Raw genomic sequence first — 15,039 nt, 5'->3', positions numbered from 1 at the left:
ACACAATCCATGAGATGAACTGGTAGTGCAGTATTTGTTCCTGATGCCACTAGAGCAGGGAATGGAGCACAGGGATGAGAAGGGGTGGGCTGGTTCAGATCACAAGCTTCTGCAGGCTGCCCTGAAGTGCCATGAGCTCCTCCCAGAGTGACTTGGTTTTGTAGCTCCTCTTGTCTCAGTTGCCTTTTCTAACATTAGAGCTCCACTTCCAGCATAGTACTGTATAAAGAATTGCAACAGAGTTTTTGAGGTACTGTCCATCAGCAAAATCAGGAGGCTTGACAAGAGACAGAGCAGCTCCATATTGCTTGCTGTTTATCAGCCAAGCTCTGCTGGGGATGTATGTGTTCTTGAGTAGAGTGAAGGTGAATAGAAACAATGACAAGCAGGAACACAAGGCAACATGGAAATTTAACTCTCCCTGTGGTGGTTTGACCCTGGCTGAATGCCAGGTGCCCACCAAAGCCACTCTGTCACTGCCCTCCTCAAGCAGACAGGGAAAAGACAATATAACAAAAGGCTTGTGGGTCAAGATTAGGATGGGGACATCACTCAGAAATTATGTCACAAGCAAAACAGGCTTAGTTTGGGGAAAATTAGTTTAATTTATTACCATGAAAATCAGAAAAAAAAACCCTTCCCCCCACCCCTCCCTTCTTCTTGGGCTTTTGATTCCCAGTTTCTCTATGTCCTCCTGCTGAGCAGCACAGGGGATCGGGGCATGGAGGTTGTGGTCAGTTCATCCCACATTGTCTCTGCTGCTCCTTCCTCTTCACACTCTTCCCCTGCTCCAGCGTGGGGTCCCTCCCATGGGAGACAGTTCTTCTTGAACTTCTCCGACATGAGGCCTTCCCACAGGCTGCAGTCCTTCTGGAACAAACTGCTCCAGTGTGGGTCCTCTGTGGGGTCACGAGTCCTGCCAGTAAACTTGTTTCAGTGTGTGCTTCTCTCTTCATGGGTCCACAAGTCCTGCCAGCAAACCTGCTTCAGCACAGACTTCCTTCAGGTCACAGCCTCCTTTGGGCATCCACTTGTTCTGGCATAGGGTCCTCCATGGGCTGCAGGTGGCTGTCTGCTCCACTGTTAACCTTCATGTGCTGCAGGAGGACAACCTGCCTCACCACGGTCTTCATCACAGATTTCAAGGGGATTCTCTGTTCCAGCACCTGGAGCACCTCCTCCACCTCCTTCTGCGCTGACCTGGGTGTCTGCAGAATTGTTGCTCTCACATATTCTCACTTCTCTCTCTCACCGGTGCAGATGTTTTTTTTCCTTCTTAATATGCTATCCCAGAGGTGCTACCGCCGTTGCTGGTGGGCTCGGCCTTGGCCAGCAGTGGGTCCATCTTAGAGCCGCCTGGACATGGGTGAAGCTACTGGCACCTTCCTTCACACAGAAGCCGCCCCTGTAGCTCCCCTGCTACCAAAACTTTCCCATGCAAAGCCACTGCATCACGTTTCATAAGGAGCAGGAAGCTGCCAACATAAGGTTTTTTGGGAACATTTTTGTAGGTACTAAAATCAAGTGGTGGTTCTGGATAAATATCAAAGACCGTGGAGTACATTAATACATGCACTAATGAGAGTTAACATTTACCCTATCAATAAGTGATAACATTTACAGTATTTGGACAGTCTGGGGATTGACTGAGAAATACCTGGCTTAGGTTCAGTGCAGGCAGTACAAAGGTTGTGTGTACAATTTGTGGGAAATGGATGCTGACATCTTCACTGAATCTGGGCTTGTTTGTGCTCCTGCAAGCTCATATCCCTGTATTTAGCAGCAATGTATTTAAAAATTATTACCCTTACTTTATTTCAGGAGTTTGCCACAATTATCTTGACAGTGTAGTCCCTGCATAAAGATGTGGGTTTTGTAAAAATGTGTTACACGTGTTAGTGTAATCAAAACAAGTATGTTGTTAGTGCATAGATTAGCTGGACATGGCAAAGCTTTAGCTCCACCTAGGGTTTGTCTGTGCCATTTAAAGTGTTTCAAACCTTAGCTAAATGAAAATTGAACTTTCTGATAATACACTGTTTTAAAAGTCACCTGTTGTATAGTGACAATGGGGTATTATTGAAGAGCAGCTCCCTAGTGTGTGCCAGTGGCACAGATAATTCCCACGTCTTCCTCAGAGGCAATGGAAAGGGCTAATGCTCAACTGTGATGCTGGTTTTTCTGTGACTATCTTAAAAATGACCTCCCTCTCCTGTCTTCACCATCAGTTAATGTCAGAGATAACAGTGACCATGAAGCTGTGATTTGCACGGAATAGGAAATGCCATAATCAGTGGAAACCACTATTCTCTGGAATAAACTCCTTTCTTTGCTGCAAACCTCTGCAGCAGCAGCATCTAGTATTACGTGCCTGCTGCATTTCATTGCAGGTATTGTTTTTACAAGTGTTTTGGGGGATCATTCTTTATTAGGAGCAAAACCAGAAAAAAGTAGAAGATGACTTGTGAAGGAAGACTAACTGGACAGATGTGTCAAGCACAGTGTAGGAGCATATACCAAGCAAATAGCAAATTCAGGCTTCCTGAGTAATTCTGAGATCTTCTCTGAATGCCATTTAATTTACCTTTTTATGACATGGATAAGTGTGTAGCTTTTACAAGGTTTGATGTTATACAGAATATTTTTATTTTGGGGGATTGTTCTCATATTTTCTGTCATCTAAATAATTTGCCCACCTTAGAGCTAATATCTCTACTATGTCCATAAGGATGTAGATGATATTTGACAAATGTTTTCCTGCAGAGATGTGGCCTGGAGTTTTGAGAGGGACAGCTGTGGCCTAGTGCTTTTCAAAATGGATAAGATTTGCGTTTAGTACAAAGTCCACTGCAGCTATAATGGTAACAGACTGTTTTATTGTTTAATGGGATGGTGTGGAAAATGTATTTTTAAATTAAACATAGATATGTTACTGTTTGCTGTAGATTAATACCCCTAATAAGGTCATCTGAGTTTGCTTTTCTGATGAGAAGTAAAATCCAATTTATCATCTCAAAGTCTGATTTTCTGTTAGTTTTCATTTATACGACTGCCGTTACAGAGATCAGATCCCAGCCTTCATCACAGATACTGTCAGCTCTCTTAAAGAAAAGGCATCACCTTTTAGAAGAAAGAAATGAGGCACTAAAGGAGTAAGGACCAACTCTGTAAAAGGAATAATGTGTTTATCCACCTACTAAGATGCCTAAATCTAACATTTAGGTCCCACTTACATTCAAAAGGCACTCTGAAATCCTAAATCCTCATACAGCAGTATCCGTGCTTTTGGTTCACTAAGCAGGGCCAGGATGTGGTCTGGAGCACTGCTCCATCTCATCTGTGGGGTTCAGTGTCAGCCTGTGTCCTGAGAGCATTTTCATCCCAGGCACAGTCTGGGGGGAGCAGGAGCCTGTGACTGGTCACAGGAGGCTGCGTGGAGAAAGCCCCTTTCTTTGGGGAGAAGTGGCTGTGGTGATGCCCTTCTGCTCTCCCGCTTATGTGGTCAGAGGTAAGGCAAATCATGGTCAGCTGAGGTTTTCAGTGACTATGGCCTGCTTGCTGCCTTACCTGGGACACCAAGACAGTCTGTGGCTACTCCCACCACAAAAGACAGGTGACCCCTCTCAGCAGCAGCCACTATCACCCCACCCCTCCTGCCATTCCTCTGTCACCAGCATCTTGTTCCCCTGGTTCCTCATCCCCCACAGCTCACCCCAAATCATCACCTTCCTTTTGAAGAGTGGGAACAGCCTATGCTGCCCCCTCATCCTTGGTGTGGCAAAATTTGGCAAAATTGGGTTTTTCCTAAACTGCTCAGGAGCCCTGAACCAACATTGCCACATAAGTAAAATAAATGACACGCACGCTTTGTTGCAGAATTAAGGGCTGATTCTTTTTAGAGCCTCCAACTGTAATTTAATTGCTAACTACCTTCTCAGGTCTCCCAGGACTGTTTTTTTAGTTCATTAAGTTTTACATTTTGCAGTAAAGGAGAAATCATGGAGTTATCTATGTGCCTTTGACAATTTTCAAAAATAACTTAAGCCAAAACAAATGACCATGTTCCCTTGGCTCAATGGTAAGAGACATGTGAGACTGTGGGGGAGGGGGAACTTCCATGTGTGACAGAGAGACACCGAGATGTCTTCAGCGAGAAGAGTGTATTAATCACTTCTGCTGTTGCTACGTATTTAAGTGGACCAAGAAGACCAGGGGCAAAAGGCAGCCTGTGCAGTAGTCTCTGCAAGTTAACACTTTTGATTTCTTAGAAAAAAAGTTGCCTGGCTAGAGCTACTTGCCTTTTGTTCAGATGCTGACAAATCTTCCTGTAGCAGTTTAAGACATTATCATCCCATCTGTCCTCCATAACCTTCCCCAAAAGGATAAAATCTTCATACATCTCAAGACAGCAAACTGCAAACTGGAGCAGGGACATGCGTTGCCTTCAGCTGACTCTGCTGTCTTACAACCATCCGGTGCCATGGCTGGCAGGGAGGTGGTGATGCTGGGCTCTGTTCAGTTCCCCAAAGCTCGTTTGCTGTAACCTGACTGCTGAGGACATTTCAGCTACCACCACTGATGACAGCTGTGGCCGTGTTTCAAAGGAGGGGAAGCTGCTTTACTGCATTTGCAAATGAGAAAATAAAATGATGGAGTTTATGGATGAATTTACTGGGTGATGATATATACTGTGATACTGTGTACAAACCTAAATTCAGAAGGGATAATTTTGCAAAATATGAATGAGGGTAGCTGGTTATTTTTAAAAGTGCCCATTCAGTATTCATTTTGGTAAACAGGACTACGCTCAGAAAAAAGCATGTTCTTCATTAGAGTAAATTATTGTATATGAGTTTTTGCTTTGAGACTACCCTAAGCCATTGGATTCCACCATGGAGTGATGGTCTTCTCACACACTCTTTTGAAAAATCCATGTCACGTTTCAGTCACCAGAGCTGGAAAATACTGATGAAAACTGTGAGTGTGCATGTATATACATATGTCCTACCAGAAAATATGCTCATACCAATATACTACAAATCTATTACAATATTTTGTACTAGTTATTTATGAAGGCCAGATGATTTTGTTCCTCAATTTATTGAAAAATACTCCTTTCATTTGATGTTCAAGGGTCAGATATCAGTTTGGAACAGTTCATGGTGTGTAGTTGTGCAAGGGTGGATAGGTTGGCTCTATGTTTTCCCTTTGTGAATCGCAAATGGCTACTTTTCCTTTCATTTTGAAGAAGACATTTATGCATTATAACAACTGAATACAGAACTGCTGCTACAAAAATGAAAGCCAAACAGAAGGTCATACATTACTCTCAAAAAATGTCTTTCTGTAGGGTCAAGAAGTTAGGATTTTGGTTAATCTCTCTTGTTACTCTTCTGAGAGGGAAAACAAATGATAAAATAAACAGCATGTCATGAAATAGTTTTAGTATTTAGCCTCTGTTGTCTTTATAGAGAAATTACATTAAAGTTCTTTTCTCTTTTATGACAGATCTGAGCTCTCTTGCTTACACTATATTATTAAAAAGATAAATCACTAGCAGTTTTATGTAGGCATACAACAGCTGCTATAACTATTTGTCTGTGAGTGTTTGCATCCATCGAAGTAAAATGAAATGTAAAACTTGAATGCCATCCTTTAATATAACCAAGTAATAAACTGGTATTGTGGGTGATAAACCACAAACATGCATAAAGTACACCCTCAACAAATAAATTAGGGTATTACGTATACTAAAAATAATGGTTTCTTTTCCAGCCTGTGCATTAGATGGCAGTTAGTATGAAGGAAGTAATTAAAAAGAAGGGACTAAACAGAGACTAAGAGTGGGAGAAGGGGGAATGCTGTGAAGAACAGACCAGAAGAGGGGGAAATGTGTCACTGTAACATGAAATAGAGACTACATGAGCAGTCCTGTATGGTGTGGGGTGGTTGGGAATTTTTTTCATTCTTTTGTTTGGGAAAAATTCTACAGTAATTTCATTTTTTTAAGTTGTTAAAATTAGCAGAGATCATGTTGACACATGTATGAATAAATCTCTTGTAAGATCTAGGCCAGGGGCAATTTATATGTACACATTTTTTAGCTTTAGATATGTATCTATATTTATATCCATCTAACTTCCTACCTGTCTAGCTATGTTCATCTTTTAAGACCCAAACACAGCTGCAAGTAAGGAGTGCTTAACAAACTGGATTGTAGTGATCAAAATATATTTTGCTGTTTTGACTTAACGCCTTTTGGAAAACAGTGGCTGAGAAGGGTATTTGGTAGCTGAAACAACTGAACTTGAAGCTGTAGAGCAACGTTATGGCTCACACAGCAAAGTCTGTCATGAGATATGCGAGCTAGAGAGCACTGAGTTGAAGTTAGGGATGTGATATCACCAGACTATCTGTAGCATTGCTGACGCTGTTGCTGGACAAGAGCAATCAAATTAATGTTTGCAAGCTAAAAGAGATGTTGAAAAATGAGAAAGATAAGATTTACAAGACTAATTCAAGCCTAAGAAAATTCAATATATTTACGTAATTCTCAAGAAAGTTGGGAAGTTGTTTAGGTGTGTTCTCTGTAGGATACTCGTCTTGTCCAACTGAGATCTCTACAGTGTGATGTTCTACATCTGAGCTAGTTATCTAGACCTCTGTGACAGTCAGTGAATAGAGAAATTTCCCATGCTATTCATCTCAACTTGAAATAGACATTAAAATATGACATACAATATTTCTTAAAGTGTTTTTTTTACTTCCAATTGGCTCTAAAGCAAGTCTGTAGAAGTAATTCAGGTGTAAAAATTAATAATGTGAGACAAATCCTAGTCTTCGAATATTTAGGGGAAGCACATGCCTGATAACGAAGTGCTGTTAATCTACCAGAAAAAAAATACATAACAAGATGCAAACAAGCTATTGATGCTCATAGACAGGTAGCTGGGATGTAGAACTACTTATCTCATGTTAGGTATAAACAGCAAGTTATCTTCTTTCTCCTTTTCTTTTCTAGAATGATTACAAGAAATTGTCTATGCAATGCAAGGATTTTGTAGTTGGACTCCTTGATTTGTGCAGAAATACAGAAGAAGTGGAAGCTATTTTGAATGGTGACGTAGAGATGAGCCATAATAATGGAGAACATGGTCGCCCCAGCCTTAGCCGCTTAAAACTCGCCATTAAGTATGAAGTTAAAAAAGTAAGCCATTATGTTGATCATACATGTCATGCTAGTGGTATCAAATTGTGCTGTTATTAAATGTTTATGTTTTAGTAGCCTATGACACTTAAATGAACATTTGGGCCCTTCCTGTAGAGTGTATTTTACAAACAAAAGAATCCTTGCCCCAGATAGCTTGCAGTATAAACAAGAAACATGTATACTGGTTACAGTGAGTATGAGAGCAAATGGCTCTAAAAAATGTGTAGCTATATGCAAAATGTGTAGCTATTTACTTGGGTTTAGTTTTAATCTATTTAAAAAAAAAAAAAAAGGTGGAAGAAATTTGCATTACTTCTGCAGCCTGGAAAAGCATAAAATTTAATAAAACCCAGAGGATAGCACAGCAGTCCCGTGCACTGCGTGATAACAAATGCTGATACACATTTTTGTCAAGCTGTTTTGTCTTACTCAGAAAGTTGAGAAAACAGTGAAATCGCGTGTCTTACAGAAAATATGTATTTGTCTGTATAGAGGATCAGAGACGCAATCTAGGAGTAATAGTACTGTGGTTCTCAGCTGAGAAGAACAGCAGGCTCCAGGTAGTGTCAGATACGGAAGTTATTGTCCCTTCTTTGGCATGCTTTCATTTCTACTACCTAATGCTCTGGTCTGCATCTGAAAAGGGCTCAGCAAAACCAGTTGAGTTAGTAGCTGCACCAAGACCCAGAAAACTTCTCTTGGATAATGTAAGTTGTAAAGTTCTGGGTGATGTGTTTGTAAACCAGGAAGAAATGATTTGTGTGGTGAAGTTTGTACAACCGAAGATCAAGAAGGTACAACTCAGTACTATATTTCCCAAGCAGATTACCCTAAAGTAGGGTGACAGAGCAGCAAGAGCTTTGATAAATCTTTTCCTACATAATGAAATGGATCAGATCAACACTGGGAAAATAAACATATAACTAACTAGCTAAATAAATAAATAAACCTTATTTTAACAACAACAGCAAAAAAAAAATAATAGAAAATCAGGACTCTTAAAAATCCAGTCTGGACTGAATGTACAGGTCTAATACATACAGATCTAATTTATCAGGGAAGAGTTGCAGATTTTTTACAGAAATTGAGTTCACATCTCTGGGGGACACCTAAAACATTTATATGTGAGGAGTATGTATGTGTTCACGAAGGGAAGAAAAGAAGAAAACCATTTTGACTGAAAAGCACCTACCAGTATATGAACACAAACCTGCAAAACACTTGGCAAGCTACAGTCACTAAGGAAAGCTAAACCAACTTTTGAAGAGGTGGTGCCATGTTGACCTTGTCCTTCATAGTATCTGAATCTTAATCCCTCCTTGAATGTGAACTTTCTTTCAACACTTCCTCCTACCTGAATAAAGGCATTTCTTGCACCTTCAGCCAGTCATCCTTTAAATATAGAGGAGCATTCTATAAAAAGACTACCTAGATTCAGTTAAATTTTTATTTGTATTTCTAGGTCTAGACTTCTAAATTTACAGTGCACAAGAATCCACTCTTTATTAATATCTACCTTTGTGAGATGCTTCTTATACTCTCCAGAGGTTTTGAGAGAAAAGAGGGTTATAGGCCAAACTTCTCAGTTTTGAGGAGTTTGTCCAAAAGATTCCAGAACCAAGTTATAAATAGTCCTTAGCTGATTTCCTGCATCAGTAACAGCTATTTTCTTATGCCAGCTGAAAAAAAAATGGTATTTTCCATGTTAGCATGTGATGGTATGGCATATTCTTTGTTTCATAACTAAAGACTATGTAGCATCCTTTGCAGAACACAAAGACCTAAAGTTTTGGAATTTCTGAAGTAGCAGCATGAAAATTATAAATGTTGGAAACAAGTAGAGTTTGCCCAAATAAAGTTTGTGTTTTAATTACCCTTGGATGGAAAATAATAATTTGTGATGGCACAGTGTCAATAAAATAAGAGGGTTTTTTACGTTAAAAAATCTATTGTTGCTGATAACATGCCTGCATGATGGGAGATTATGCTCATCAAAAACCATTTTCTTATACCCTTGTTAATGCTCCTTTTAATGTAAGCTGAGTTGTTGCTATTCCAACTTTGTTAATGAGTTTCATATCACAGTTATTTTAATAAAAGATATTCTGATACCAATATTATTTTTGTGCTCCTTTTCTTTGTTACAGTTTGTAGCACATCCAAACTGCCAGCAACAACTTCTCTCGATCTGGTATGAGAATTTATCAGGTTTACGGCAGCAAACCATGGCGGTGAAGTTTCTGGTTGTTCTTGCTGTTGCAGTAGGACTGCCATTCCTTTCAATGGCTTACTGGATTGCTCCTTGCAGTAAGGTCAGTCCCTGGAATCTTGTAATGGCCTTTTATTAACTCCTGTATCATCTGCATGTAGATTCCTGTCTGGCAAAGATGAAGCATGAGTATAAATTACTGGCGTGCTTAAATAATACTTGAGCGATATGTGATTTTAAAGCTGAGTTAGAATGGAGCGGCTGCAAGATTGCATGTTTTGACAATTGTAGTTAAGACAGATAAATACTGTGTTAAATGCAAAGTAAATTAAATTACAATGGTTGAGCAAGAGTTGCCTTGTAGAAATTGTATTTTAGAAACAATGAATCAAACTATTCTTCATTTGGTTGTTGCCGTAGTAGGCAGATTCAGAGGATCCTCATTTCCCATTGATTCAGAGCTAAACTAAGTTCAAGCTGTAGGTTGGTTCCAGTTACCTCAAAGGCAGTTTTATTTTTGATGATTAAAAATTAATAGCTAAAAGTCACTGAAACATGAATGCTAGAGATTTAAACAATCATCACCAGTTTTGTAGAAGCCAAAGTGAACTGTGTTGGCTTGTCAAGACAATTCTAATACTTGTTATGTTTCATGAGGTTTTTTAAGCAGTCACGCAGCCTCCCCTGCATCCATTTATAATGCACTGTCTGGATTTGGGTGCTACCGGTGTATCTGTTTTGGATGATATATAGTATGGAAAGCCTTTCCACTGAAGATGCGTTACAATCCGTGTCCAATTTAAATGGACACTGATGGAAAAATTCCTTTGAGAGTGTGTTAGAGGGAACAAATGGGATCCTGTAAGGATTATTCAACAGATTGTAGTATAATATCCACGATTTTAGCACATTGCATCCTGTGGTGAATACAATAGTTCCAGGGGAAGAGGAAGTTTGAAAGAGAGGACTGAGTTCGTTGTGGGTTGTTTTGATTGTTCTCTGAGAGGAGAAAGGTGGGCCTTTTTTTGTTTGCCGTATTTTTAATTTCTTTCAGTCTGGACAATAAAAATCAGTTATATGATTTTCACTTTTCTGTACAGTTTTTAGGATTTTTCTGAATACTTTTGTCTTAAAACACACCTTGGGATTCAACATACTTCAGTAATTGTTTTTTCAACTACAGCAGTGACATTATCTGTTTGTCATTCTCCTTTTTCAGTGTTTTTTTGGATGTAAAAGCTATTTCAGAGTAGCTTTTTAAAGTCAAGGTTCAAGGGACATCCTTTAAGGTTTCACTTCAAGATACTTTATCGTTTTCTAACTCTGCTTTATTGTTTGTGGGTTTATGACTGTTCCTTCCTAGCTTGAAATAAAATCTTTCCCCATGACAATTACCTGTCCTCTTTGTACTTCATGCAAAATAATTGGTTGTTGAAGTTCATCTCATGAAGCTGATGGAATATTTTATTTAATAAAAGACAAAGTAATTTCATTGGGTGAGAAACATAATGAATGTTATGGGTTTGCAAAATATAAAAGAGAAACAAGATCAAGTATTGTGCCTGCTAACCTTGACAGTGTTCCTTTAATAGTATCTTCTTTTTAAATTTATCTGGTTTTCTTAATGTTATCTGTATTTGAGACCTTACCATCGCATCTTTGGCTGCATCCTCTTATTCTGTGTTTCTGTAAAAGCTGACTGTAAGGACAGGAAAATTCTGACTTTAATATTGAAACAAGTGTAGTGAAAATATGAATACCAGTAACTTATTTTTCTGCTTTCCCCTCCCTTTTCCAGATCACAGATTATTATATGTTTCAGCTGAGATCTGTGACACTTGCTTTCAATTCTTGTCAAGGAATTTTTGTCAGATACAGATACTGTATTAATCTAAAATAAAAAGGTATTTTTCTGCAGCTGCCAACTAAGTGAACAAGCTAAAACTTTTACTATTAATACAGGCACTCTCAAAAATAAATAATTCCTAAAAATTCATCCTTATGTGAAGTTGTATGGAACTTGTAGAGTTTTTAAGTGTTGCACTAAACCATTTTAAAGTTGTTCTCAGTCATGACAGAGTTGAGGACATTTCCTTTAAAGGAGTCAGGAAGGAATTAAGACACTACAGAACTATAAACATAACCTCTTGGGGCCTCATGACTTTTTATTTAAAAAATAAAGTTGAGAAAACTGGACGATAACTGTGCTACATTAAGTATCACGTCAGTCAGGAAACAGAATTCTTTAGTCATAATCCACTTTGGTGATAATTTAATGCTTTTAGTTAAGTGTCAAAATCTTACTGTTTTGCCGCCTCATAAGGATGACTAGCATGTAAGACATTCAACAGCTATAATATTTTTTTCTCTTGATTACCTATAATAGACATAGATGCCCCAAAATAATTATAGATATTTTTCAAAACATTGAGTTAAAAATACATATACAGTGAAACAGGTAGAATATCCCTCTGAAAACAGCAAATAAGTAGAAACTTTAAAAGGTGACTGTCAGTATGGCATTACAGTATACAACTTTTTCCAAGTATTTGTACCTGTGTGTTATTGAAATACATATTTCTTGTGTTACTGTTCTTTTTATACATTTTTATTTTGGAAGAAAGCAATGCAATATCCTTCTGTTTCATAACCTCTGTTACAGCTGGGGAGGATAATGCGTGGACCATTTATGAAGTTTGTAGCCCATGCAGCCTCTTTCACCATTTTTCTTGGTCTACTTGTCATGAATGCAGCTGACAGATTTGATGGCACCAAACTCCGACCTAATGAAACAACAGGCAATGTAAAGCAGCTATTCAGGATGAAAACATCCTGTTTCTCATGGATGGAGATGCTCATTATTTCTTGGGTAATAGGTAAAGAGTAATTTTCAATTAACTTTGTCTTGCTATGGTTTCAGTGAAGCTGGACCCAATTTAATGCTTTGCTCTTCATGTTACGTGTAAAAACTGCAACAAAAGGATTTTACTCAACTGGCTGCATTCCCACATTGGCCTCATGTTTCTTATTGGATGTCAGCAGGATTCACATGTGCCTAGTTAATCACAAACATTCAGTTGAGGACTTGGGTGAAATCTGAATATGAATTAGTTCTTAGTTCGGTTTTATGAATATCACTGGAAAGTGTCAGTTTTATGGGATTTTTTTGAGTCAGGCTGTGTCAGCTCCCAAGGGGAAAGATTTCTACATCATGGGCTAAGATTTTTGTGTCCAATTGCCTCCTACTGTTACAATTCTCTCATTTTGCAAGTATGCCTGCACAATTAATGGTGTGTAGCTGAATGTATTATTGATAGAAGAATATAGACCCCTGAACATTCAGCGGTAGATGGTTCCATCCCTACATAGGGGTGAAATGAATACTATGAACACTACTCTGAGCTGAACCATTCAATTTGGTGATGCAGTACTATTCAGCATCAGAACTTGAGCACAGATCCTCAACAATATTTTAGCTGTCTGATTCCGATTTACAAGTCAATAGCATTTAGTCCAATGGGGTTTAGATGCCCAAATATTTTAAGGATCAGTGTTCTGGTTGGTAGTTAAGTCAATAATATGGGAGAGTTAAGTTCAAGCTAAGTAAATCTGTTTCCATTCAAGAGTTTATGAATTTAAAATATTTTGCTTTTAGGAGTTCTCAGTGATTGAAATTGGAGCCATTTGTACACCAGCTGATTCTTATAGCTTTAAAAGACATGGAAAATCTTTATTTATTCCATCATAAAGCTGTTTATAAATTAATATATAATTGTATATTATAGGAATAATAGGGCACTTAGATTTCCGAATATTCTATAAATATCAATGTTTTTATCTGATAATAAAGGAATAAATAATAATTTCCCAATTTGAAGTTCTATTTTGCTAATTTAATCTGGTTTTCTTTATTTCAGTGTCATGCATAAGACTGTTTATGAAAAATTGATTCAGTGCATACAGATATTGCATTGAATTTCATTACTGTAATTAACATCATAATTGTCCTTATCTGAAAATGATGAAAAGTTCCTTCAGACAATTTGATAAGTATAAAACCCAGTAACATTATTCCAGTTCAGTTTTTTAACTCTCTTTAGAATCCTAGAAGTGTAGCTCATGATTAAATCAATTTTATCTTAAAAAGGAAAAGGATTTGCTCAATAAAAAGGATGTCGTAAATGAATACTGTACTCATATTTTATTATTAAGGGAGGATAATTAGGAATCAAACAGATACCTTTGCCCTACTGAAGAAGCATTAGGTCTGATTCTTTCATGCTCATTTGTCACATATATTTGCAATTTCAGTAAAAGAGACGGTACCAAGAGTATTCTGCAAATAAGAAAATACGAGTTCTGTGATTAGTTCTACCACTGCTATATGATCATGCCAAAGCATTTCTACTCTTTCTGTCTCTTCCTGTGTCTGTAACAGATAGTAGTACTCACATCCCGTTCTCTTTGAAAGCTTTTGTGGTTGTACAGGAAATAAGAGTATGAAAGATTGTTATTATTACTCATATGAGAAAGAAGTATTGGAATGTATATGAACCAGCAGGTTCAAGGATTTTAGATTGTGTTTGAACTTCCACTGACCACAATTGTTTTGAGTTTGACTGCAAATGAGAGCATATCCTATACATAACAAAAAATCAAATAAAACAGATGTGAAGATAAAAGAACACACTGTTTTCTCTGTTCTGTCTTATGCAGGCATGATATGGTCTGAATGTAAAGAAATTTGGTCTCAAGGTCCAAAGGAGTATCTTTTTGAGTTATGGAATATGCTTGATTTTGGTATGTTAGCAATTTTTGCAGCATCATTCATAGCAAGGTTTATGGCATTTTGGCATGCATCCAGAGCCCAGAACTTCGTTGATGCGAATATGAAAGACCTGACAAGTCCAACACTGGAGCCCAACATAAAATACTACACCTTGGGTGAGTTGATTGCACGTGATTAAGATTTACTTCTTGGGCCAGGATGTATTAACAAGTCTCTAGTTATATCTACAATGTACTACTTAAAAATTCCCCACCCCTTCTGTTTCTCATCCCTGCTATTTGATCACAATTCCCTTGGGCTGTGTTCATACATCGCTTTGGGGACTGTTCTAGACATGAGGCACTGAAATGATCTAAGATCAGAACTCCCCACTGTCACCCCACCTCTTTTCAAGATTATTTTAATCCAGGTCATTTGATCTGTTGTTACACAGTGCTGTCCTGCAAAGACTTGTGTTGGCACAACTGTGAATGTGATGTACTGTAATGCAGGGGCAGAACTAAGCAATGAGACGCAGGAAGTTCTTAAACCTGCTTTGTCAACATAACCAATGTATTTTTAATATATTCTTTGTTCATTGTATTATTTTAATATTTCTCAATCCACTCGCTTTGCCAGCAAGAGATAAAAGTCTTAGTAAACTTGCTTGGCGTATATGAGAAGTGACTAGAAGTTATTTTGCCCAAATAAGAAAAAATTAAACTGTTTACTTGTGTTCGCTCTCCATACCACCACATCTCTTTTCTCTTTAGTAGGTATTTTTCTCTAGATACTGAAATATGTCAGTTTCTGTCTCTGCTCCATGCCTTAAATACTGTTTCTGATAAGGTT

The 15,039-nt window shown here is 38.1% G+C and overlaps 1 protein-coding gene across 1 annotated transcript in view; it reads left to right on the top strand.

Moving 5' to 3' along the window:
- Positions 1–15,039, top strand: part of TRPC6 (transient receptor potential cation channel subfamily C member 6) — a 99,403-nt gene that overhangs the window by 62,766 nt on the left and 21,598 nt on the right. The window contains exons 3-6 of the mRNA XM_037378385.1: positions 7,022–7,207; positions 9,358–9,522; positions 12,082–12,295; positions 14,136–14,363. Coding sequence (XP_037234282.1) covers positions 7,022–7,207; positions 9,358–9,522; positions 12,082–12,295; positions 14,136–14,363 — 793 coding nt within the window. The remainder of the gene's footprint in view (positions 1–7,021; positions 7,208–9,357; positions 9,523–12,081; positions 12,296–14,135; positions 14,364–15,039) is intronic.

The sequence above is a fragment of the Falco rusticolus genome, chromosome 2 (assembly GCF_015220075.1).
Source record: "Falco rusticolus isolate bFalRus1 chromosome 2, bFalRus1.pri, whole genome shotgun sequence".
Classification (NCBI taxonomy): domain Eukaryota; kingdom Metazoa; phylum Chordata; class Aves; order Falconiformes; family Falconidae; genus Falco; species Falco rusticolus.
Note: the sequence above shows the minus strand (reverse complement) of the source record. Positions and strands in the feature narration are given on the sequence as shown.